General features: G+C 36.1%; 2 protein-coding genes across 4 annotated transcripts in view; one reads left to right on the forward strand and one right to left on the reverse strand.

Annotated features, from left to right (window-relative positions):
• Zw10 (Zeste-white 10) overlaps positions 1–20,053 on the reverse strand; it is a 144,278-nt gene extending 124,225 nt beyond the window's left edge. For both annotated transcript variants that reach the window (XM_069848424.1, XM_069848425.1), the window contains exons 1-2: positions 19,900–20,053; positions 12,642–12,844 (exon numbers count right to left, since the gene is read on the reverse strand). In XM_069848424.1, coding sequence (XP_069704525.1) covers positions 12,642–12,844; positions 19,900–19,933 — 237 coding nt within the window. In that variant the 5' untranslated portion in view covers positions 19,934–20,053. The remainder of the gene's footprint in view (positions 1–12,641; positions 12,845–19,899) is intronic.
• A 1,496-nt stretch (positions 20,054–21,549) lies between these two features.
• LOC138715482 (zinc transporter 6-like) overlaps positions 21,550–27,136 on the forward strand; it is an 80,249-nt gene continuing 74,662 nt past the window's right edge. Inside the window, exon 1 of one of the 2 annotated variants that reach the window (XM_069848427.1) lies at positions 21,550–21,744. In XM_069848427.1, coding sequence (XP_069704528.1) covers positions 21,693–21,744 — 52 coding nt within the window. In that variant the 5' untranslated portion in view covers positions 21,550–21,692. Of the gene's footprint in view, positions 21,745–21,846; positions 21,997–27,136 lie in introns of those variants that run through there. The other variant, XM_069848428.1, reaches the window with a different exon arrangement.

Consider the following 27,136-nt stretch of genomic DNA (forward strand, 5'->3'; position numbering starts at 1 on the left):
TGATACTCAGGCCTAGTATTGTTCCTGTATTCTTTTTTTTTTTTTTTCTATCAATGACAACAGACCCTTGTATTTCCCTATTTTGACTATGCTGACATTTTACTGACTGACCTTTCCAGCGACAACAAAATGAAACTTCAACGTGCTCATAATTTGTGTGTACGTTTTGTAAGCAATGTTCGTAAATATGATCATATTACCCCATCCCTGGAAGCAGTAGGTTGGCTTAAACTAGATAAGAAAAGAAATTTACATTCACTTCTCTTTCTCTTCGAAATCTTGAACTCTTCTATTCCTTCGTACCTGTCGTCTCGCTTCACTTACCTTTCTTCCCACCACAATCTGAACACACGCTCTCGCCATGAAACAATACTAACAATACCATCCCATCGCACCTCTTCATACTCATCCTCTTTCACAATAGCCCTGCCAAGACTCTGGAACTCGCTACCTGCTAGCATCAGGGACTGTCGAAATAAAATTCAATTCAAACGCAAACTTACTAGGCACTTGGTCAGTAATTGAGACTCGTTCAGACATGGTTTCTTGTAAATAGTTCTTTTAATCTACCACAAAATATCTCAATATCCGGTAATTTCATCACTATAGAATTTTGTTATTGTAGGTTTAATTTGTAATTTAGTAAATACAAAAATATTCTTTGTTCTTAACTTCCATGATAAAATGTCTAGCTTTCATTAATCAGGTATTCTTGTCGTACTTTAATTTTTATTGTAATTGTAATTGTAAATTTAATATTAATTGTAATCTTATTGTTCATGTTATAGTTGTAATCCCCTGGTAGAGGGGCAGAGAAGGCCTGACGGCCTTATCTCTACCAGGTTAAATAAATAAATCTAATCTAAAATCTAATATCTGCCCGTCTTGTTGAATCATCTTCCAAGATACAATGCACTTCTTCATGGACTTCTAATCCTTATTGTCTTAGGATGTCAGCAAGCATTGTCCTTACCCTGTAGTGGCAGTTGTTCTGCAGTAACTCAGTCTTTTGGCAGAAACTCAACATATGTAGCCATAATTTGATACCATTTTTTATTACTACTTGTCTCGTGAGTCATTACTAGTGGCAGCGAAGGAAACTTCTTGATATGAATCATGTGATGTGATCTTCTATCTCGGACACAGTGATACAGTGCACTCCAATTTTCACATCACATGATTCATATCAAGAAGTATCTAGCAAATCTTAGTGAAGTCATTTATTATTTCTATTATTTCAGTAGTGTTATATGCTTAATGGAACTGTAGTTGTTTTGGCATATAATTGAAGACCAATGTTATTATAAAAACATCCAAAGTTCAAAATTTACGAAATTTGACTTTTTACCTAATTTTACCCTGACACATTGGTTACACATTTATACAGATGGCTCCAAATATCAAAATGATGAACCAGCTGGGGCTGGAATATATTCCAAATTATTCAGTTTTATTTGTCTACAGGAAGTCCTTCTACTCATTTCGATGGAGAAATTGCAGCAATCAACAGATCATTAACACAACTTATTTATCAAATTAATATGTTCAAAAATGATGTTATATTTAGTGACTCAATTTCTGCAATCCAAGCCATAACTTCAATATTCCTACAAATTCCAAAATCGCAGAAATTCAATCATCCATACACATACTGGCAAAACAAAATAAAAACCTGTATCTCCAATGAATCCCTGCCCAGTGTGGTAATATGGGCAATGAGATTGCAGACTGTTTGGCAAAGAAAGGAACTAAAATATTACAAGTACCCTTGAAAAAAATATCTTATCACAGTGTCAAATTGTTCATACAAACACAACTTCAAACCAAAATTCTAAAGAAATTTCAAGAGAACAGTAATAATAAATCTTGGTCAGTATTGCTTACTGAAAAAGAACCTAATACCGGTACCTGATTCTCAACATGATGCAGTAGCAAAATTCCTAATGATAACTGGCCATGACTGTTTAGCAGCACACCTGTTTAAAATTGGAATTTATAGTTCATCAAAATACATCCTGTGTAACATAGACGACTCTTTGATGAATCAAGAACATTTACGAAAATGTCCAGCTTTAGCATCAAATCTTTTGAATTCGGACTCTAAATTATATTGGGAAGCTAGAAGGCGAATGAAAAACTTCCAAGTGCCTGGGCAATAGATACTATAGTAGGGAGCAGGAATATTGGCAGATGGAGGTATTCCCCTTCATACTAACCCACCCCATGTTCCACCCCTACTTATGCTGTAAACGTTCTTCGAAGGGTCGCTTCCGAAACATCCTTCACTCCTCACTACATAACCGAAAGTCTGTAACATCGAAATAGTATCTATATATAAACACTGTCTGTATGTCAGTATGTAGTGTAATTTCTGTGCGCAGCATTATAATTATTTCATTATATAAAGCACATGTGAACACTTCATTTGTTATACAAACTACTGGTATATAATACGCGACATGATTTTATAACAATACTGATACTAAACAGCATTCGTATTTTGAAATGAATAGAATAAGAAATATTAAACTTTGTAACAATCCAATTTAATTATTTATTGCTATAGTAGTTATTAATAATATTCATGAAACCATTTCATTACGTACATATTGAAATTATTCACTTCACATACCATCCTCACTTTCCTTACCTCCACTAAAGTCATAGTCAGAACTGTAATTTTCTAAATTAAACCTCTCCTTTCACTTGTACCCATAAATTCGATCGCATTGTACTAAGAGTGATAAGGAGGAAGTCTTACTACTAATGTCCCATATTTAATGTGATCTGATCAATTTCATACATCCTATACATAGACTTATGCTGATTCACTATATGCAACAATGCAAGAACTATATGAGAAAGATCGTGAGCAATGTTTTTAGTCTTAAGCCTGACAGAATGTCTGCCTTCCTGGAGTTCAAAGAAGGAATTTTCTCCACTAATCGTAGAATGGTAACTCGCATTGTCCATCACAATGACACAACCTTCTTTTAAATTTTCCATCAGATGCACAGACCATTCTGTAAACACTGTGGCATTCATCTGGTCGTGGTAGTCCCCGGGAATTCTTTGTCTGAAATGCAAGCCTTGCCTCTTCAATAAACCCATGCTGTGCTGAGCCTGCATGAGACACAATTACCCGCGAACCCTTCCCAACAGGTACCTGAAGTCCACTTGCTGAGGCCGAATTTTGCAAAATGTACTGCCTGGAATGACTCTATTAATCCACGTTTCATCTATATAAACGATTGCTCGTGGTAGTACCTCCTGGCTAATGAAATGTATTTTTCTGAAAAATGATATTCTCAATGCAACTATGTCGTTTCTCTGCATTAAAAAGCGTCTACTTCATTGCACTTCTTGTAATGGTAACCAAGATCTTTAAGAATTCTGCCCATCGACCATTTTTAACTAGGAAAGTTGATGTTTTGTTTCATAATTTCCGTTACCTTACTTCTGGTGGGATATAATCCTTTCTAGTAGAACTCTTAAACTGTCACAAATCACTTCCTTCTCAAAATCATCAACTTCAGTGACTACGTTCTTATGTGGTACATTCTTCTTGGGAGAAGAAAAAGATGGCTCTGGCACTTCCATATTTATTGTTTGTTCTGCTGATTTAGCTTCTGCACAAATTCTTTGAACAGTACGCTCAGAAACTTCGCATGCTGTAGTAACTTTTTGAGTTGCAGATATAACACTGTTAATGTCCTCACATATTTTAAGGTTTTTTTTTTTTTTTTTTTAATTCCTTTCGCTTGGCTCTGCGTGTCCGCTCCCTTTTAGACATGTCGCTCAATTAGACACAGAAGCAATTTCACTGTTAGTATTGAAAAATACTGTTTGAATATGTACACAGTGAACTGACAACAGCTATGATGACTACTCTCTCAATTCACAACGATTGGCTTGTAAGCAACTACTAACTTTCGAATGCACCAACACACTGCCAGTCAGTCATCACACTGGACAGGTTAGAAGAGAGGGGGCGGTATGTGCAAAACGTGCTATGTACGACCCGCCAATATCTTTGCTCCCTACTGTACTACTATCACTACTTTTTACCTAACATATGTTGTGTTCTGTATAGGCTACAGTGCTGTAAAAAAGTAAGCCTATATAGTTTTTGTGCTCTCCTGGAAAGTTTACTTCAATGGACTTGGGATGTTTGTGAGTTCAGGTCTTCAATTATTCTTTACAGAATGGAAACATCTCGAAATAAATTACATACTGGTACAATGTTATAAAATTTTGTAAAGAAAACAAGAAGAAAGCTGTAGGTAATGCAGGTGGAAGTGAAAAGACTGTTCATACTATTGCCAGCAGTGTATTGAGCATTGAGGAATAGCCTATATGAAGCACAAAAAGAAATTCCTACTCAACATAAACTTCTTAGTACTCAACATAAACTTCTTAGTATCATTAAAGAAAAAAACAGTAGACAAAAGGGACACATTTTGAAGACTAATAAAGAACATGGAGTTTCAGATTTATGAAGTGTACAAATGTTAGAAATGTATTAATGAAGCGTAGTGAAACATTTATATAACAGGAAAGCAGAGGTTGATGCTGAAAGAAATCAATGTTCAATTATCTTCCATTATTTTTTATGGCAGCATATTCACATTACAAGAAATCCGCTACATAATTGGATTTAAATAAGAGAAAAAAGAAAGATCAATAAGATTATTTCCGAGAAATGTATTATTGCACTGCTATTCTGGGGAATGAGCAACAACAATACTCAGCCAACAGGGATATCCTGAACTAGCACCAACAGATAGTGCACGTGTACTTTGAGGGATGCGCTTTACGTGTGCATTTGTTTTCCGGTATATAAACATTGAGGATTTACGTAGTGTATTAGTATATTAAATACTCTTAAAAATAACTCAAAATGCCACATTTTTGTTGTGTTCCTATATGTAAAAGCCAGGGAAAGCTTTTTATCTTCATTCAGGTACCGAAATATTCTGAATATATGCTTTAAACCTTAAAAAAAAAATAGAATTAATTAAATTGCGCCTCGAAAGTGTTAGCTATTAAACAAAAGTAACTACTTGAAGTAAGAAATTGCTGCTACAGTTTCATTTTGGAAGAGAAAAAAGAAAAATTAATAAAATCATAATGCAAGCTCGACAGCGAGCTATGTTAGCTTAGATTATATGCAGTAGTTGGAGTTTCCGAAGTTTACACCTGCAGTAAACTCGATATACTGAGATGTTTATTATCCAGGACGATCCGTAGTGAAATCAATTTCGTGAATAATGTTTTTTATGTACTGTAGACTAATTATTAAAACCATGTTCTAAGTTAAAATTTTCAACATCATCCTACTTAGTATTCAAAACTGCATGTTCTTAACCTACAAAACACAAGAATAATTGTGATCCTACTACGATCATATTATATCAACCTATGAAACATTGCACTTCATCTTTCTGCAACTATAGAAAAAATACGAGGAATTCATTCTCGATAGTCCCTTCCTTATAAAAAAAAGCACATTGATGGCTGCATGTCCTGTTTTTAGCGTACGGTACTTAAATACTTATGATTAAAGAGGGAACATTCACCTTCGACATATTTCCTATTTTTTATTCGTGCACCTCGTTCTCAAAGTTCTCGTTTAGGTTCATGAACATTCAATTTACTTGTATCTATATTCTGCATACTGCAGATTTTCTCACCCATCTCTTAAGGGGAATCGCTCAGTATTATACAGGTTTACGCTAATATTTATTGTAAATTAAATTAAATTGTGAAGTAAGAAAATACCGAATAGCTATATTAAATTATACTAGGTTATACAAAATAATTGAAAATATAACTTTGACATGCATAGAAAACCAACAAGTGGGAAAACGTAATCAACTGTAGCATATGGAATAATATAGACCTACAACATGTAGCGCCGCATGGAACGCTCCTGCCAGCTAACGGTAAAACTTCGCATAAGATATCCCTATTACTGTATGTACACCGACTGCCTGGTTGCTTGCCACTAGGCTAAACACTGCAATTCGCAAATTGTGACTCATACTAAAATACCAATTCTTTCACTGAAATAGTAAGTGGTAGCAGAACCTATGATGTACTTTTTCGTTATCAGTATTAATCAACATCCACATTTTATTCATTCAACAGTACGCATTTTTAATACTGTAAATACACACGATTTATTGCACTTTGCATATCACAGGATTATGTAACAACAGATAAAAGTAATTACAAATAGTTATAGGAATACATTACAAGAACAATTTCACAATAAGAATAGGCCTACATATTATAAAATGAAATAAATTGAGAAAGGCTTAGTATAATTGACCATACAGTAAAACTCCAATTATCCGTCACTGTATTAACCGATTGGTGGATTATCCGACTCTCTTTGTCTCTCGCAGAAAAAAAAATGAAGTACTGTACCAGTAGCAGCCCGTGGTTACAAAGGTTGGCAGTTCTGCATGAAAAATAGTGTATTTAGCAAACGCATGCTGTGTATTGTACTGTCTTCACGCTACGAGTTGGCGCGGGGAGTAGATAGGTGGGACGGGGGAACTTTACGCTACACTCTGACCTGAAAACTTCGTCCACTTACTTGGCTACAAGGGAACGGAGTCAGACATAAAAGATTCCGCATCTTTGGTGCTGTCGCTATGACTATCATTATCACATTTTTTCAAAATTTCTGGAGTATGATCTGTCCATGATAATCGTCTGTTTATGTTCCAGCCGTGTATATTAATTCGAATCTCTCAACAAAGCCATTAGCCCTACCGCCCCCATACTGATGAACAACAATGAGTCTTCTGGACACATTTACCGTAGTCAAAACTCCCCTAACATTTTTATCGTGCCAGAACTTGGGAAACGTTAAATTGGTAGACCTATCTATCCGCATTTCGTCCAATGTTTTCATCAATTTTTTTTTTTTTTTTTTTTTTTTTTTTTTTTTTTTTTTTTTTTTTTTGCTGCACACTTCTTCCACCTGAAATCCTTTTTCTTCAGTATTCGTCTTAATGTTGTCTTTCATTTCAAATCAATTTTCTCTTGTAAAAGGGTAGACGTTTGTTGCAGCTTGGTACTATTTTTTTCTTGTTATTTAACGACACTGTAATAACTACTAGCTTCTTCAGTGTCGATTGAATTGATGATGGCGAGATGGTATTTGGCGAAATGAAACCAAGATTCGCCATAGATTACTGACATTCGGCTTCCGCTTGGGAAAACCTCGGAAAAAACCCAACCAGGTAGTCAGCGCAAACGGGAATCGAACTCACTCCCGAGCACAACTGCAGATCAGCAGGCAAAAGCGCTACCTCCTAGCTACACCGGTGGCCCTCTTTTTCAAATAAAAATTCTCAATTATATCTTTTTTTGTCAATCTCCCGTCGAAGTCACCTATATTTGCGTTTCGGTAGTCTGGACGTTTACATTTTTTTTCTCCCTCAGGTGTCGACAACGCACTTTCTTCTGTACAGTCTTTCATTTCATTCCTTATACGCTGTATTGTTCTTGTGGATAGATTAGAGTACTTTTCTACCTTTGCTGTAGGTTTCGTAAGAGGAATGCAAAGGCACTGTTGTTCTTTTTCTTCATCACAGAATTATTTTGCACTTCTAATAATATTCCTTTCTTCGCTATAGATTGTCAATCCTTGTTTCCTCTTTGTCGACATATTTACAATAAACAAAAAACTGCTATAAACCTAAATAACAGTATACAATAACATAAATTCTATTAACTATATTATTATCAACACTATTAACACGAAAAGCAAATGATAACTAAAGCAATACAAAGATTTGCGGTATACTGAAAACTATTGTCTTGTTGAAACTAATAAAACACTACAATAAATACCCCACTATTAATTTCACAAAGTCGCAAAGACTCTTACAATTAGACACGTGCAGTAGATGTTTGTGAAACAGGAATATTACAGTGAACAGCGCGGTGCGCATGCGCGACTGTTTCCCCTCTGCCCCGTCTAAGTACTTTCAGCTGCCTTCTCCTGGCGTGACAACAGTATCTAAATCGAATAACGCGTGTAATTACAGCCCCTTCTCGAAGTTGACTGTGCACCGAAATTGTACTCCAACCATCTGTGCGCTACACCTCTCCCACCTGGTACAACTAGTCACATAGTGGAGATGTGCCCCACATGCTTTTCTAGTGTTTTAAGTCAAATTAACTAAATCCTTCACTCCAGTGTTTGTCCATGTAAACAGAATACACGGGTGGGGAGAAAGCATTTTCATGAGCGCAGCAAAAAACCAATCATTTCCATTACACGTTTCGGTATTAAAATGACTAGTATGCTCCATGATTTCCTCGACTTTTTCCAGAAATTTCAATATTTAAATTTTGTGTAGGGCGTCCTAATTTCTTAAGTTAACATGCAATTTCTCTTTTAATTTCGAAAAGGGTTGGTCGATTATGTTTTCATTTCATTCATTTTTAATATAAAATATTTCCTTAGACACACTGACTAATCACATCACACCACCCACAGTACTATAACACACTGGAACTGTAATGATATACAGTAGTCCAGAAGCTATGTGTTCTAACGGAGGTCATAAAGAGATGAGGGTTTTGACGGTTCTTTTGTATATTCGGAGAGAGCTGCTTCAACTGCAGCTCTAATGCAGTCTTATGGGACAGTGAAGAAAACCAGTTTTCTGCTGCCGACTACCCTACGTTGAGCTCCAGGAACTGCCGATCACAGATCCGAAAAGTACACTACAGATAAAATTCTCGAGCAGTTCAAGGCTCCTACAGACAGTAAAATCTCGAATCGAAGGAGAATGAATTGGAAAAATAAATGAAACAATGAACTAGATTACATAAAAGCACGTTTTACATTTTTAATTTTACAGGTCCATTTAAATGGCGGTTCTGTAGCTCTGCAGTTCTTATTGTAGAGCCGCCCCTGTGCTGTACATTAGTGGAAAAAAAACCGGACCGACCCTTGTAGCTGATTTCAGAGTCACAGATTCAAATTTTACTAGTCACAAAACACGTCCATTTTGTATAATTAACTGCAACAATGAAATTTATTGCATTTGTTCGATTCTTACCATCTTTTGTTTCTTCAATGCCTCAAACTTACAGATAAAAAACTTTGAGAGCTTTAGTTTCATCTGGTATCAATATCATTTCTACCTCTATTCGGAAAAGATAGCTGCGTATACTTACTGGCTTTTAAGGAACCCGGAGGTTCATTGCCACCCTCACATAAGCCCGCCATTGGTCCCTATCCTGAGCAAGATTAATCCATTCTCTATCATCATATCCCACCTCCCTCAAATCCATTTTAATATTATCTTCCCATCTATGTCTCGGCCTCCCTAAAGGTCTTTTTCCCTCCGGCCTCCCAACTAACACTCTATATGTATTTCTGGATTCGCCCATACGTGCTACATGCCCTGCCCATCTCAAACATCTGGATTTAATGTTCCTAATTATGTCAGGTGAAGAATACAATGTGTGCAGTTGATAACTGCGTATTTTTACACTAAATAGCAGTACATACCTCTGGCTTCACTATCCATATTGAAATTACCACAGTTTGACACAATACACAGTACAGAAGTCTTTTGTATCAGCTACAAGGGTCGGTCCGGTTTTTTTTTTTTTTGCCACTACTGTACATTATATTGGTATGAATTTTTTCTACAAAGTGTTTTTTACAAACCTTTACTCTTACACATTATGGCCTACTCTTCGAGTGGCAGTACTGTTTAACTTCTGTACAAAATGTCTTTTACAAGTGTCAAAAGAAAACATGTTGTACTACGGTAAAAAAGTGCAAGTAATTGAGTGGTTTGGGAAAAGAGAAAATGTGGTTTATCTCACATCACAGTACAACATAGGAATTACAACTATGCGCGATTTAGGCTAATGAAAGACAAAATATAAACTGTATAAAATTTGTAAATCTACAATATGAGACCTCTACTATTTCAATCTTTCCACAGACAGTCTCATAAGGAGTTTCCTTGGCCATTAAAAACCCGTCGTTGAAAACCAGACTTAAGTACAATAAATAATCAAATAGTGTAAGTTTTTTAACAGTCAAGTACTTAACAATATTACATACATTGAACATTTATGTTATTACATGAAGTAATATTTAAAAGTTATGACAAACGTTTTCACCAATAATTTGGCATCTTCAGGTCACATTAAAAGAATATAGTAACACAAAATGAACATTTAAGATATTCAAGTTAAGCACAATCATTGAAAATTAAAAACTGGTATAATAGACAATCTGAGCAATATGCCATTAAGATACATGTAGCAGGAAGATGATACCATGAAATCGTGGAATAGGCTGAGCCCCTCCAAGTTTTAAAAACTGTCAATAATTACAAGTACATGAATGCCACAGAGGAGTTTTACATAGCCACCTACTCTAATAATAATAATACCCATTTACATAATGAACTTACTTACTTACAAATGGCTTTTAAGGAACCCGAAGGTTCATTGCCGCCCTCACATAAGCCCGCCAGCGGTCCCTATCCTGAGCAAGATTAATCCAGTCTCTATCATCATACCCCACCTCCCTCAAATCCATTTTAATATTATCCTCCCATCTACGTCTCGGCCTCCCTAAAGGTCTTTTTCCCTCCGGTCTCCCAACTAACACTCTATATGCATTTCTGGATTCGCCCATACGTGCTACATGCCCTGCCCATCTCAAACGTCTGGATTTAATGTTCCTAATTATGTCAGGTGAAGAATACAATGCGTGCAGTTCTGTGTTGTGTAACTTTCTCCATTCTCCTGTAACTTCATCCCGCTTAGCCCCAAATATTTTCCTAAGCACCTTATTCTCAAACACCCTGAACCTATGTTCCTCTCTCAGAGTGAGAGTCCAAGTTTCACAACCATACAGAAGAACCGGTAATATAACTGTTTTATAAATTCTAACTTTCAGATTTTTGGACAGCAGACTGGATGATAAGAGCTTCTCAACCGAATAATAACACGCATTTCCCATATTTATTCTGCGTTTAATTTCCTCCCGAGTGTCATTTATATTTGTTACTGTTGCTCCAAGATATTTGAATTTTTCCACCTCTTCGAAGGATAAATCTCCAATTTTTATATTTCCATTTCGTACAATATTCTGGTCACGAGACATAATCATATACTTTGTCTTTTCGGGATTTACTTCCAAACCGATCACTCTACTTGCTTCAAATAAAATTTCCGTGTTTTCCCTAATCGTTTGTTACATAATGAACAATATCCTAATTTAAATAACCCGCTTTTCAAAATTGTACAGAAATAATTCCGGTTTATCCACTAGGTTTGTCTGGTACACAGTTTTCTTTATTTGCTACATTCCACTGTAAAGCTCAGTCGTGTTGCTGCACCAATGGACTCGAGTCAACTTCTGCTCAACCATCTTGTAAGTATTGTTAACCACGACTTCAAAATTTATATCCTTTTCTTAATTCTCTATTTAAAAAAATTCTTTCACATTATCCCTTTTATACTTTACAGGGCTTTAATTTCATATGTCCATAAACAGCAGCACAAGCAACCTATATACTGTAGCATATTTTCATCATTTTGGGAACTGCACCCACATAAACTTGAAGATTGTTATGTCTTCTTTCTTCGTTTTGTACACTTATCAGTTAATACAGTGTTATCAGCCTATTCCATGATTTCATGGTATCATCTTCCTGCTACATATATTTTAATGGCATATTGCTCAGATTGCCTATTATACCAGTTTTTAATTTTTAACGATTGTGCTTAACTTGAATATCTTAAGTGTTCATTTTGTGTTACTATGTTCTTTTAATGTGACCTGAAGATGCCAAATTATTGGTGAAAACGTTTGTCATAACTTTGAAATACTACTTCATGTAATAACATAAAGGTTCAATGTATGTAATATTGTTAAGTAATTGACTGTAAAAAACTTACCTATTTGATTGATATTATACTTATCGGACCCAACATGCCTTTAAAATTACAATAAATAATGTTTACTAACTTATCGGAAAATCAAACATGAATTGTAAAAAAACAGACTTAAATTAGTGAACTTCTTATCCACTACCTAGCGTATTAAAAGAAAAGACCATGGAGGAAATTACGAAAATATTTTGTACTTGGTTTATGAAAACATTTTATGATACGGATTATCCAATTTTTCAATTCACCGTTCACTTCATCCCCTTTAATTACCACGGATAATAGAGATTCTACAGTATAAAAAAATCATCAGTAACAGGAAATTATGAAGGTGATGTTGGTACAGATCTAGAAACAAAATTTGGAAAACTGAAGTGGCCCAAATTTTGTTTCTGGATCTGTACAGCAGCAGAACAGCATGTGATCTGTGTGCTGATTTTCCACTCATGCTAATAGCACTCTGCTGTGGAATGTACAAGCCCTCTTTTGCCCTGCACAGTCCCTGCCACGCCTATATACAATGTCAAAAAAAAGACAGCATGCTCACTTGGTAGCAGTAAAGAAATTTCAGACATATGACACTGCATTCAGTTATAAATTCGAGACATGCTTCTTAAACTCCACAAGTTATTTTAAATAATAATGAGAAGATCTCTTAAGTTCGAATTTTTAGTTTTACATGTACCAACCTGAGTTTCAACTTTCATCAAGAGTTCATTCATTTCAGTAGATAACGTTGTAACTTCATCAACTAACTGAAGTGTTTCCTGGGGTAGTATATTAAATTTAATATAAGATTCTTCCATCACATCCATCAATTTTATTTTCATTGATGTTATCTTGTGACTAATTTCTGGTATTTTATCATTCAAGTCCACCATTTCTGCTTCACCTAGAAAAAGGAAAATACAGCTAGGTAAAATATACAGTAGTAAGGAGGCATGCACTACCAATAAAGGATAAATTTCAGTTTTGTTATGCAATAACCTACGGAATAATTTAAGAACATAATTGCTAAGCTGAGGATTTCGTCCTAAACATCTATTCTGTTGCTCAGTCAAAAAATGGAGGTTCTTTAGTTTTAAATTTGTTTCAGGTAATTTCTTGTGACTTTATGGCACTCCTATAATATCTATAATAATTAACGCCTATTTTTCTAAGTGTCTAAGTAGTAAATTGACACACGTTCGCCATGTTTCGATTAAGTTAACTTGTATGTTAATATTTTTAACAGTATTTGCCACCATGTGTTATCACGTCATTTGTTGCAAATGTACCAGTATTTCCCAATCAGGGGCTACCGCCTTAATGTAGTATTGCCTGTGCAAGCAAATGGGTTTGCATCCCTAATGAAACTCTGGGTTATGCCGGATAAGGTGATCCATACCAGAAAGCAGTGGCGGCTGGTGGTTTGAAAATATGGTGGTGCACAATGGATATCGAAGAGGAGTTAAACATACTTTAAAGTTTAAAACCGTGTATACGTATAAAGCTAATTTATTAATAAGTAAAATGACTAAATACAAGCATACCTATTTATACAGAAAGTCCAAAAGTGGAAGGGGTCGTGGGCGGAGCTCTCTATATTGCGATTTATCCTCATGAAAAACATTTGGGCACTGAATCGTCATCAGAATGTTACCAAGTATCAAGTGCAACATTTTCGTTCATAAAATTCAAATGCAGCTTTCGTAGACTGTCGGGAGATAGCAGCACTTATTGTCAGAACGGCAACTCTCAGAACTTTAAAGCAAAATACAAGCTCCTTTATGTATTGTGCTGTTTATGTGCATGTAGATTGAGAAAGTAATATGCGAAATATGCGACTGTTCGTTGCACAAGTTGAATGAATACATTTTTCATGCTCATTACTTCGGACAAATGTCTAGTTGAAAAAGATACTTTCCCAGTGAATTTAGTTTCTTCTGCACTGACGTTGGTGTCCATGTCAGGGAGTGCGACAAACCGTTCTCAATGAGGAAAGCAGTAGACCACACCTCTAACCCCCCTGTCTGCGCATTAGCCGAACATCTCTATAAACTACCTTCCCTAGGTTTTCAACATCTTTGCAAACCAAGAGGCTCGGAGGCTCCTGCAGATGTACAAAACAAGACGCCAGCTGCAGATAGTCATGAATGAAAATTGTAAAATAAAATTATACTTTTAATAGTAACAAAGCTAGGAGATTAGAAACATTACTGGGGGGTGTACAAACCTGCAACCCCCTTGAGAAGCCGCTACTGCCAGAAAGGTCACAGCTGAAAGCCAGAACGACCTGTTTTCCTAAATATCCACTCTCATATCCTTTATCTCTCTCCCCAAAGCCCAACTTCAAGGTTTGGTGCGACCAGTGCTGAAGGGGTGAATGACAAAGGGCTAAATGTGTTGCTAACAGAGCCTCTGGATGCCAGGCGACCTCCACAGTATAAGCCTTACCTAGGCAAGTGAGGCTCTACCTGAGAAGACTGAGAATTTCCCCATCTTCTTGTGGGACCAAAACAAAACCAGAAAATAAGAAAATAAAAACATAAAATTGTTTAGTCACACGTTAAAAAGTGTTACAATTTTTTAAAAAAGGTTACATAGCTTGGACAGATGGCCCATTTCGACGCGATGTTGCGTCTTCATCCGTGTATCCTGAACTACTAGTGATCTTGAATTCTGCGATGTGCATTCGTCAGTTGTAGGGGTGGGGGTGTGTTGCTCTTATGGTAGGGGCTGGTTGTTTGTGTGTTTTATGACATATCATGACATCGAATAATGTGTGGGTATTGAACTGTAATTGTGTATTAAGTATATGTTGTGGGTATGTTATTGTATGTTTATATATTTCGTACTGTTCTAAGATGTTTAACTGTGAACGTTTTGGTGTGATGTGTAAAATTTCCATATCTGTTTCTATATTATTGTAGTCATGATTATTGTTGATAATGTGTTCTGCGTAATTTCATGTGATGTAGGGTTTGGTTATAGCTTTAATATGTTCATTACATCTTGTATGAAAGGATCTTCCTGTCTGTCCTATTTAAAAATGTGGGCAACTATTGCATTTTAGTTCGTAAACTCCAGTTGAATTATATTTATTTGAATGTTTAATGTGATTATTTAGATATTTCTGTGTTGTGTTATTTGTTTTGTATGCTATCTTGTATTTTAGTTTTCTGAATGAAGTTGCAATTTTGTAAGTATTGGTATTGTGATATGTGACCATAAGAGCAACACACCCCCACTCCTACAACTGACAAATGCAAATCGCAGAATTCAAGATCACCAGTAGTTCAGGAGACACTGATGAAGATGCAACATTGCGTCGAAACAGGCCGTCTGTCCAAGGTATATAACCTTTTTTAAAAAATGTTAACACTTTTTAGCATGTGACTAAACAATTTTATGTTTTTAACAAAGCGTTAATACGAACTAGAATCAAAGAAAATAAAACACAAACTATATCTATTTCTGTATGCCCAGAAACTTCAGAGTGTAAAACCACCTCAACAAATGAGGAAGGCATAAGGCAAAGCCTCTGATGAACAGATGGTGAAAAGCTCAAGGTCCGAGGAGGAAGATAAATCTCGGAAAAAGGAGAGAAAGCATTGTTTAAAGGTCCGTAAACTCCTGGCTTCAGTGGGACCTAGATGAGGCCAGGAATCAAATGGACAAGCTTAACTCTTGATAGTAGTACTATACCACATATAATATAGAATGGGATTATTGTTAAATACAGTGAAACAGTTAAAAAATCTTGGCATTTTTATGGATAGCGATCTAAATTGGAACACTCAAGTAACACACATTTGCAAAAAAATATTTTTTCAACTTCACTCCTTGTTTCATATGAAAGAATTTCTACCACTTAGTCTAAAAAAGAATCTTCTTCAGATGCTTGTAATTCCCCATTTTGATTATTGCGATTCCTTGCTAACTAATGTAGGTTCACTCTTAGCTGAGAGACTACAATGTGTTCATAATGTGTGCATACGATTCATCTGCAATACTCGTAAATTTGACCATATAACACCTTCCCTCCAGTTACTTTCATGGGTGCGTCTGAAGGGACGAAGAACAATACATTCACTGTCTCTTCTGTTTAGAATCATGCATACTTCTACTCCGAATTATCTGTTATTGTGCTTTCAATTTCTTACAACTCTTCGAAACCGACATCAAGCACTTATTTCTATCCCTCATCACAGAACATCTTTATATTCATCCTCCTATACTGTAGAAATACCTCGCCTCTGGAATTCGTTACCTAATGACGTCAGGGGCTGCCGGACTTTATCACAATTCAAAATTAAATTGGAAAATTTAGTCTTAGTTAATGTTTTTTTAGGTATTGCTGGAAGTATTGATTTTTTTTTTCCTTTTTCTTTTTTAATCTAGATTAAAACTGCAAGTTTTTTGTTTATGTTAGTTAATTAGTTAGGATACAATTAATTATGATACTTAATTACTCATTTAAAGTTTGTGTGACTGCAACCTGTGTATATTTTTGTGTGGCTTTACTTTGTTTATAGTGTTTTTTTTCTCTCTCTCTATTTCTTGTGTAGCTTTACTTTGTATATAGTGTTTTTTTTTCTGTTTATTTCTATTATTGTATTCCTGGTGTTGTGGAAGAGAAGGCCTGATGGCCTTAACTACACCAGAATAAATAAATAAATAAATAAGGTAAAGTCTATAAAACTTTCTTGGACACAAAGAAAGAATGCCCTCAAGAAGTATCTTGCCAAACAAGGGATATTATGGGATCCCAGTAAGTGGAGATCTGGCAAGACCAAAAGCAAAAGACAGACTAGGCTGAGAAAGCAAAGGAGGTGCAAAACACAGCTGTTCTGAAGGGTCAACTCCAACCTCAGGAACTGAAATAAAAGATCAAAACCTGAACAAGAAGATGAAGGATGAGTGGAACAGAGAAAAATTCTCTCCAGCACCGGGATTTAAACCCGGGTTTTCAGCTCTACGTGCTGACACTCTATCCACTAAGCCACACTGGATTCCCATCCCGATGTCGGATCGAATCTTCTCAGTTTAAGTTCCACGTCTTGAGTTCCCTCTAGTGGCCTACCCTCATGCACTGCGTCAAAGATGTATGACAGTGGCACATGTGCAGAGATGCACTCATTATGAGTGACTAAGTGGTCAGGATCTGACGGAATAAGCGCCGTCTTAAATCACTAAGTGATTATTTTTCGCATATCACATATTATTATGATGCACCGAAATACATATGATATTTCTGTGCAGAAATTCTGCATCATCATAGGATGAAGGATGAGTGGAACAAATCCTAGTGCTGGAGAGAATTTTTCTCTGTTCCACTCATCCTTCATCATATGATGATGCAGAATTTCTACAAGGAAATATCATATGTACTTCGGTACATCATAATAATATTTTTCCCTTCAGTTTAGAGGGCGATGCTGGTATGACAAGGCCAGATGACACTGGATCTTCTCTGTTCCCGATGCCCTGTGAAGTTATGTTGGATATCAGGACATGAGGGGATCAGGAGCAATGAAACTGCCGATAGGTTGGCAAGAGAGGGCTTGACAAATACCTTTATGGAGGTGGAACCTGTCCTTGGTATCACTCCACAGAGGACCAGATGGGAAACCACGCAATGGGTGATTCACCAGCATGGCACACTATGGAGAAATCTCACTATTGCTAGGCAAGCTCGAACACTGACATAGGGTCCTAGCAGAAAGATTGGTAGGATACTCTTATCTTTTAACCATCCACAAATTAGAGATATAGTGGGCATTCTAGGGCTGGATAAAAAGTAATGGCAACAGTTCGATATTTCTGACATGGCTTTATTCACAGGGGTACAACATTTACTTACCTTCTATACAGTCGCCCCCCTTATTTATTACCTTTTGCCAACTGTTTGGAAGGTGTCGTACACCATCAGCGTGTCCATCTTTGTTGATGTTCCGTATTGTTGATGTTTCACTTTGGCGAATGGCATGGACTCATATTGGGTGAGTACGGTGGATGTTCCAGAATCTCCCATTGCCAGCAGCACAAGAGGTCTTTGACAGCAGCAGCGGTGTGAGTCCTTGCATTATCATGAAGAATAATGGGATTCTGTACCACCAAGTGTCGTCGTTTTCTGCTGAGGGCTGGACGAAGGTGGTGCTGCAGGAACCTGCAGTAGTAGTCAGCATTTACCATCTGCCTGGGAGGTACAGCGTGGTGCAATATTACCTTATCAATGTTGTCCTCCACGAGGGGTCGTACTGTACGGAGGTTGTCCTGAATGGCATACCTGCCTTCTCGGAACGCTTTAACCCATTGTGCCACTGTGCGATATGGCAACGCTGCATCGGCACATGCTTCACGCAGTCCCTGAAAACATTCTTGTGCACTACGACCTCGTGTCACTTCAATTTTGATCCAGTAACGTTGCTCTAGTTTTATAAACGTGGTCTTAGGGCGCTTGCACTATCCCTATGAAAGTCAACGTTCTACACACTGCAGTAGACTGACAGAGTACTGTCGCCGCTGGCTGCACTAACTCATCTAACAGTCCTTGTTCATGTTCACACAGCTGGCAGCTCTCGAACGCACCATCGTCACGTGACAGCAATGTTGCCATAACTTTTTATCCAACCTATGTATTAACAGGACACAACACTCTAAGGAAACACTGCATGTGATGGGACTGACTACAGACCCACATGCAGGATAGTGGAAGAGAAGTGGAATCTTCCTCTCCACATATTAGGCCTATGTGATTGTAAGCCCACAATCAGATAGGCAATGTCCTCTTGGGCTCGGATAGGCTGAGACTAATAAGGAAAGCAGACCTGAGAGTAATCCTGGCCTTCAAGGAGACTTCGGGACTTGGATAAACTTTCCAGCTATCTGGGGCACAATAGGTTCACTTAAGTAGCTTATGTGCAAGGGACCAAAAGGGCCCGACCCATTTCAATTATGCATTCATTCACTATACAAAATAACGCTGCTGGTAGTACAAAAAATTTGCCATCTCGGACCCTGGTCCATGAGTAAGTTATATACTGCCCTAATAATGACTACCAGTACTATTATTGTACACGTCATATCAGTAGAAATTAAAGAATAGGCTATTATATGAAATACATTTAAAATGTTAAATTACATTGTTACACTCAATTATCTGAAGAATAAACTTTAGAATTCAGAATCCCTACTTTTCCCACCCGAAATATCCATAAAAGCTTAGAACAACCACACAACATAGCATTTTCTTGCTCAACTGGTATTCAGTGGGCGCGACCAACCAGCTGCTTGGGCCTTTACAGCAGTTCCACTCGACCATATAGAGCATTGACAGGAAGGGCGCCTCCACTGTCATTTTGGAAAGACTTCAGAATACCGCGTAAATACATAATATGTCGTTATTGTTTTATTGAATTATTTATTTTTGGTCCAGACAACATGTTTTTTATGTACTTATTTATTTATCTACCTTTGTACCACCAATTAAAAAAACATGGGTCTTAATTATTTTTAATTTGTACAGCCCTTGTACGTAAGTACTTACGCGGTATTCTGAAGAATAGCGGTCCTTTTAATCTCCTTCATAGATATAATTGGAATTTTCCTAGTATCCGGCATTCGTTACATAACCTGTTAAGTCAGCCACTGTTGTACAATCATAAAATACGTATATTTTCCCTGGACCAAAATATATTACAAACTGACTAGAATCGCATCTAGTAACAAACTATGAAAATTCTTTTCAGAAAGGAGCCACTGTGTAAACATAAAAACGATCTTTGTAACGAGTACCGGGTACTAGAAAACTACCATATAATGTAACAAAGCGAAATATGAAGAACAGCGCCTCTTTCATTTTAAATTATAGGTTATGTATACAGCAAATATTAAAATTTCACAAAAAAGTGTACAATAAAACAAAACAGTATTATCCTTATTGTATAAATATTTCTTTCTCACCAGCTGTTGCTAAAACAGTTGCAAGAAAACTCATTTTGCATTTATATTTTATTTTCCAACATACACAACAAACACTTTCTCACTCGCGCCACTTTACATGGCAGTCAGTGTAGCCAACGCTATTCACACATCCCGGGCCCCGGCATCTCTTTGGCAGTGTCGCCAACTCAGAAGGATGAAAACTGGCCAAATCCCCTAGAAAAACCGCAAAATCTAAATAAAAGCCGCCAGATTTTAAATAACGGAGTAAGTCCAAATACTAATGTAGCATGTAAACATGCTTCGTAATAAGTTAATGGATAATATCACAACTCACACAAACGCACATAAACATGGATACATAATAATTATATACTATAATATATATAATATATAGGTCTCTATCCAGCGCTTCTCAAGTTTCTTCGCCCTCTTGGAATATAGTGTAAGATCAGTTTTGGCAAGGGGTTGGAGGGCATCCACTCAAAACCCTCTAAATTTCTTTATAAAAACACCGACCACTATCCGTTCAATTTTACAGCAAAAGCAAAAACACTAGAGGAGAGGGGTTCGATCCGGTGCTGTGGATTGGACTTCGGCGTAGCTCAATGGTGAGAGCGCTTGGTACGTAGAACCAAGGATCCGGATTTGATCCCCGGCGCCGGAGCGAATTTTTCTCCTCTAATATTAAAGATTATGGATAAACTCCAGAACACGAAAACTGCACTTTGGATTATTATTATTATTATTATTATTATTATTATTATTATTATTATTATTAGTAGTAGTAGTAGTAGTAGTAGTAGTAGTAGTAGTAGTAGTAGTAGAAGTACAAAAATAAGAAAGCTCAAAATAAGCATTAAATATATGCTTCCGGGTTAATATTTATTGCAAATCGATTGTCAATCTAATTCTGCTTAATTAAGTTTGTATTATAATAAAAACAATGTGCACAACATTCAGTAATTTTATTTGTAATTTTTTGGTGGGTTATTTTACGACGCTGTATCAACATCTTAAGTTATTTACGTTCTGAATGAGATGAAGATGATAATGCCGGTGAAATGAGTCCGGGGTCGAGCACCGATAGTTACCCGGCTCATATTGGGTTGAGGGAAAACCCCAGAAAAAACCTCAATCAGGTAACTTATCGCGACAGAGATTTGAACCCGGGCCACCTGGTTTCGCGGTCAGACGCGCTAATCGTTATTTCACAGGTGTGGACATTTTAGTTGTAATTCTGCATTCTGCTTATTACATCTTGGCTTTGCTAACTTTTTTAACGCTCTATGTTGTAGTGGAATCCGTGGATCGCAAATCTAGCAGTAATGTGTGCAAATGTGGTTTGACTTCGGCGTAAAACATATTTCTGAAACCATAATATGGTCAGTCATTTCAGAGGTTCGGTAGAATTTTGGGTCGACTTCTGCTCTCTTCCTAGTTCCTACTATTTAAGAGGGCTATTATCAAGAAAGATATATGAATTAAAAGAAAATCGGCCTCTTCTGTATTCCTGTTCTCAAACTTCAATACTGCGCATAGCAATACCCCAGATCACATCCATCTGTTAAAAAATCAGCTGTCATTGCTTTGTCAAATTCAGGTGTACCAATAGCCTCAGTTGTAGTTATCTAGTTAATGTTGTGGTCATGATAATTGAAATAACACACATGATGAAGATATATGAATTTGTGAAAATATGTATAAGTTAGCATAAAGTACATTTATATATATATAAGATACTTCGCTATGTCATTATCATATGAAGGCACTAGTTAGCGAAAGTTAGTTTCCTCGCTCTTAAAAAATTTGTAATGCCTGGATCTGAGTCCAACTCCATATCCAACTGTTCTACAGATGTGAATGGTAATGTACTGTACATTATATTTAAAATACATATCTGATTAAAAACGTAGTGACCAATGACGGGTTTGTTCTATGTAGTCAATCCTCAACTCTTGGGTTTTTGCCAGCTATATAAATGACCAAATCGTGCCATGTGATAGGGCAGAATAGGCTATGAATATGTGTTTGTCAAAGTTTCTGGTGTCCATTTAAGATATGTATTTGTTACAAACAGCATGCCAAAGGCGATGAAAGAAACGGGCATCATTGGAAGTAAGAAAGTGACTTGTTTGATTGTGTGCATGTTTGCTTTTGTGTTTATGGACATTTTTTTTTCCGATTTGCTAAATGTTTTCTTTTGAAATTTTTAAAATCCAATCTACAGTATATTGAAGTGAAAATGTGCTCGTATACTGTAATGAATATATTTAGCCTATCGTATCCTACATTTATAGGCTACCTGATTATAAGTAAGTGCTATAACGGCGCCTATTATATTATAATAATTTGAGTCCGGTCTGTTAATTGTTTCTATTATAATATCCTAGTACTGTGGAACAAAACTGTAGCCATTAGGCCTACTATTAAGGTTCTCTTAGCGGAGGTTCCTTAGTCATTAAATTTTCCTAAAAATGTGTAAGTTAGCAGTATGTGGACAGTTGTGTCATCTACATCATTATCATAGTTTTATTTTGTTTCAAGGAGAATAGGCCTAATCCCCATAATCTGAAAGAATGGTGTAGCAGGTGGTACCCCTCGCCGACTTAGCGATGCCGAACTTTATGTTTGCTAATTTCTGAATACAATCAAAATATTACACTTAGGCCTATAAGGAGATGCATAGAGATAATTATCATAATAGGTCTATTTAATAGTTACCAATGAAAACCACAACATAAAACAATGAAAATTTGAAACATTGTATAGGTATTAATTTTCTAATGACAAGCTATCATTAGTTCATATTAAATCATTGTTTCTTTTCACGTTTGCTGCAGAAACGATTCTAAGATTGTCCTTAAGATAATGGAAAATTTCAGAATATGCTACATAAAAATTAACTTTTACTTGCAGCTCTGCCTTAATCAGGTTTTCATACAGTTTTTCTTGTCATCTGTCAAGACATGACCGAGCAAACTGAAAATTCTTTCACAGAAGGCATTAGATTCTGAAATTGACATTATAAATTATAGTAATTTCAGAAATTCACAGCACATTGGCGATTTCTGAAAATAGTGCATTACACTTTTTGTCCACAAACTGTTCATCAGAAGTAGTGTTTTTACTTTATCTCTCGTATATATTCTTAAGATACAAAGTTGCTCATCATATAGTAACCTTACATCTTCATTTGGTTGGATATATATTCAGCTCGCCCAGACAGCACAAAATCTCAATTCTTGGACATTTCAAATTTTGGCGTTCAGGACAGGATCACAATGTTGTCTGGGCCAAAAATTCATTTCCTGTCCAGGTTTCGCAACCCTAAGCCCACTCACTGTGATATGCACATCCGAGACCTCGCAAAGAGCTTATCTGCACCAGTCTTTAAGATTTTCTCGAAGGATCAAATAAAGCCTATTGAAAAGAACTTGGAAAATTCTCAGGGAGATTATAAACATTTCTTTTGAATTTTAGTGTTTAACCCTTAGAAGCCGGAAGACTTATGTCACAATTACACGCAAATATGTAACTCTTAACGAGGGGTTCCTATACCTGCATAATCAGGTAAATTCGTCTTGGGTTCATTAGCCTAGTGGCTTAAGGCGCACAAGATATGTCCGACCACATATCATGCCAAAGATCGCAGGTTCGCGTCCCAGCCACTGCAGTCAATTGAGCCTGTGATAAAGGATGGCGAGGGCCCATGTAAAACAATCAGTGTAATGGTACGCATGGAAGCTTATGGGGTTTCAGTTGACTGCAGTTGAAATGATTTTGCTCCTTTAAAAAAAAAAATTACAAAAAAAAATTATTGTTTTAATCAAGTGCAATGTCCTTATTGTTATATCAAATTAAAGAATATCAACGTATTTTATATAGGATAACATATAATTTATAAGAAACATACAATATATAGGCTATATCACAGTTGTATGAACACTTTAAAAATAATGATTATTAAAATTGATAAAATTCAGACATATTTCAGAGGCTGCCCCTCCATCCTCGGTGACATTACCACGACGGCTGGTTCAGGTGTTTGACTGCGATGTAGCGTGGCTTGAAGGAGACTGACCTTTGAAGATGCACGTCGTAGTAAAGATTGACCAGTTTTTCTTCTTCACTACCTTCCATATTTAAATCACACATGCAAAGTCAATTAAACAGTGTTCATGGGTTAGATAAGAAACATACACGCTACATTGTGGTCGAACACCTGAACCAGCTGTTGTGGTAATGTTACTGAGGATAGAGGGGCAGCCTCCGAAACATGTCTGAATTTTATCAATTTTAATAATCATCATTTTTAAAGTGTTCATACGGCTGTGATATATATATTGTATGTTTCTTATCTAACCCATGAACACTGTTTAATTGACTTTACATGTGTGACTTAAATATAATTTATAACATAGGCTATTATATCACGTCATGACCATAATATTAGCTGGCCACTATAATGGACGGACAACTTCTAAAGTTAAGGTTGTAGGCAGTTACAACATTGTTTTGCTTGCAGAAACTATTAGATCATGTTATTTTATGTTTAGATTATTGGTGACAGTAATATGAAATTCGTACATATAGTGAATATGAATGAAATTCGTTCATTAGTGCATTAAGGAGACGCGCTAGAGTTTTGGTTAGCTTCTTCATTTTTAAATTGACCTATGGTCAGCGGTGAATTATGCATAAGCAGAGTAAGCAGTTGCCTGTGGCAGTAAATTTTGAAATAAATCTGCCTCTGTCACTATTATGTTCTTAACATGTTGAATTAACGCAACATTTTGGACTAATGTTTTTTTTCGACAACTTGAATGTTGGTAATTGTATGAAATTGATTGGCCAGATACTGCTCTTTTCACAATTTTGCATTATGATTGATCGATTGAGATTTCATAATGGTTTATGATGTTTTAAGTGCAGATAACATCTGTGATTCATTTGTAGTAATGCATGACTACAGTAGTTAAATGAAATGCATCAATCAATCTTCTTAATGTATCCAGCTGTTTGCCGACAACATAAAGTCCACTATAGTCTATTCAGTTGTTTTTCACGAGAAATGAGGGGTATTTTGATCGGTGTTCATTATAGATGCCTGTTGCTAGTAGACCTACCTATTCAGTCATCTAAACATATACAAAAATAAAATGGAAAGTTAGGAATTTTCAGAAAATTTTACGTACTGGGTAACTGTAAGTCACGGACAAAATTTTACTTATGAATAATATTGATAACATTGACTGCAGCAGATTTACCCGACATTACTCTCCAGATGTTCTTGTATACTCCAGAGTCCAAGTGCTCAGCAGAATGCGCCATATCATGGCTGAGAAGAGTAAACATCTACTTACAAATATGTCATGATTAGGGCCCGGATGTTTATGACCTAAAAATGTTAGAATATGCAAGCCTTTATGACCTAAAAAATGGTGAAAATATGACTAATAATATGACCTAAGAACAACATTTTTGGACACATTTTCAAAATCTTACTGTTGTTTAAATTAAAATTTTATGAATACTTTAAAAACCTAACACATTAATAAATAATAACCTAATATTCAGTGGCGTAGCATGAAATTTTGAGCAGGGGAAGCTAATTCAAGTTGTCTTTCATACAATATGAGAAAACGTAATACTAAAATATAGTCTTAAAATACAATAAATAGTAGTCAATGTCAAGTCATCAGTCGAAGATTGGTTGGAACCTCGTAAGTAACACCAATAAGGCATGACCTGAAATGGTACATAGTAAAATATGATTTCACAGTTTACACATATCTAACAAATAGACACGTATACGTATAACATTAGCTCACTCCCTGTCATAGAGGAATCACAATATTAATGGTCAATAGATACAGTATTAGTATCATTACGTAAGTATGCATCTGTCTTTTGGTTGTATCCTTCATTGACAGCAAGGGAGTCGGTCATTTGTTTTCTAAATCACACTTTTGTTCGTAAGTCAGTCTTGATAATAGAATTATCTAAAAAATTCAAGTAAATTGGTGTCAGGAACTGTTATTTCACTCATTATTTATTATATCAATGCACACTAACACTTCAACTGAACACAACTGATGAAAAGGGATAACTCGGAAACTACTTATTTTCAATGTTAAAAGCTAGCTTCTTGATAGCCTTGCGACCAGGATAGTTCAGTTAGAAAGGGATGGAAAATCTGCGGGGTGGGTTACACAGAAGAATGAGTGTGAGAAACCAGTCTGCTTGGAAGCTGGTGTGTGCAAGCTTCTAGTTTACTGCTGCATCACAAATAATCCTGAGCTGCCGCATCACAATATTTAATGCATAAATATAAATTCTATTAAAATTAATAAATAATTTTGTCCATATACTGCAGGTTTATTATGAAATTATTAATAACTGGGGAAGCTGAGCTTTTTAGCTTACATTGATGCTACGCCACTGCTAATATTAATCTTTATTAATTCGTTGTTGAATTTATTTAATCAAACAAGAGATAACTCCCGACACTACACAAAATGAAAGAAATGTTTCATCATGATGGATACAAAGAATTACAATAACAAATCACATACATTTTAAAGTTTTCAAATAAAAACGATCTTCTATTTTCACTCAGCATTGACTTGTATCGGGAGAAAGATCACTCAACATCACAGGATGTTATTGGGGCATATTTGAAATAAGTCAAATCATTACTGTTGAATTCAGCCTCACCTTTCTGAAACGTCGCCGGCTACCACTGAGAATGTCGCCAATCTTGCAGAGTGTAGAGTACCCTTCATTCCAACCTAGCACACACTGTAGTTTTGCATTAACACATTCATCAGCTTTACCATGTGCAGCCTTTAACTCACTTTCCACATTTGTCACAAGTTGAAAAGCATCACAGAGCTGAAGACCAGTTTCTTCTAATTGTGTGATTGTTGATATTATAGTAAAATTTGACTTCATATAAGCGAGGTTTCCAATCAATGTAGAACTTGAAAACAGCGTCTTGACAGTTTTGATTGAGGAAGTTTTGCCTTCACTGAATTCATTGACAACATCTTCTATAACATTGTAGTTGGTGCAGTAGTAGTTTACAGCATTAAGCCACGTTCCCCAACGAGTGAGGATGGGTTGGGGAGGCAAAGGAACAAAAGAGGCAATTTCTTTGAATTTCTGCACTCAAATGGAACTTTGATGAAGATGTTTTTTATTGTTGCAATTAACTTGTTCACATCAAGATAATTTCCCCGAATTTCTTCTGCAA

This window comes from Periplaneta americana, chromosome 15 (genome assembly GCF_040183065.1).
Source record: "Periplaneta americana isolate PAMFEO1 chromosome 15, P.americana_PAMFEO1_priV1, whole genome shotgun sequence".
Taxonomy (NCBI): domain Eukaryota; kingdom Metazoa; phylum Arthropoda; class Insecta; order Blattodea; family Blattidae; genus Periplaneta; species Periplaneta americana.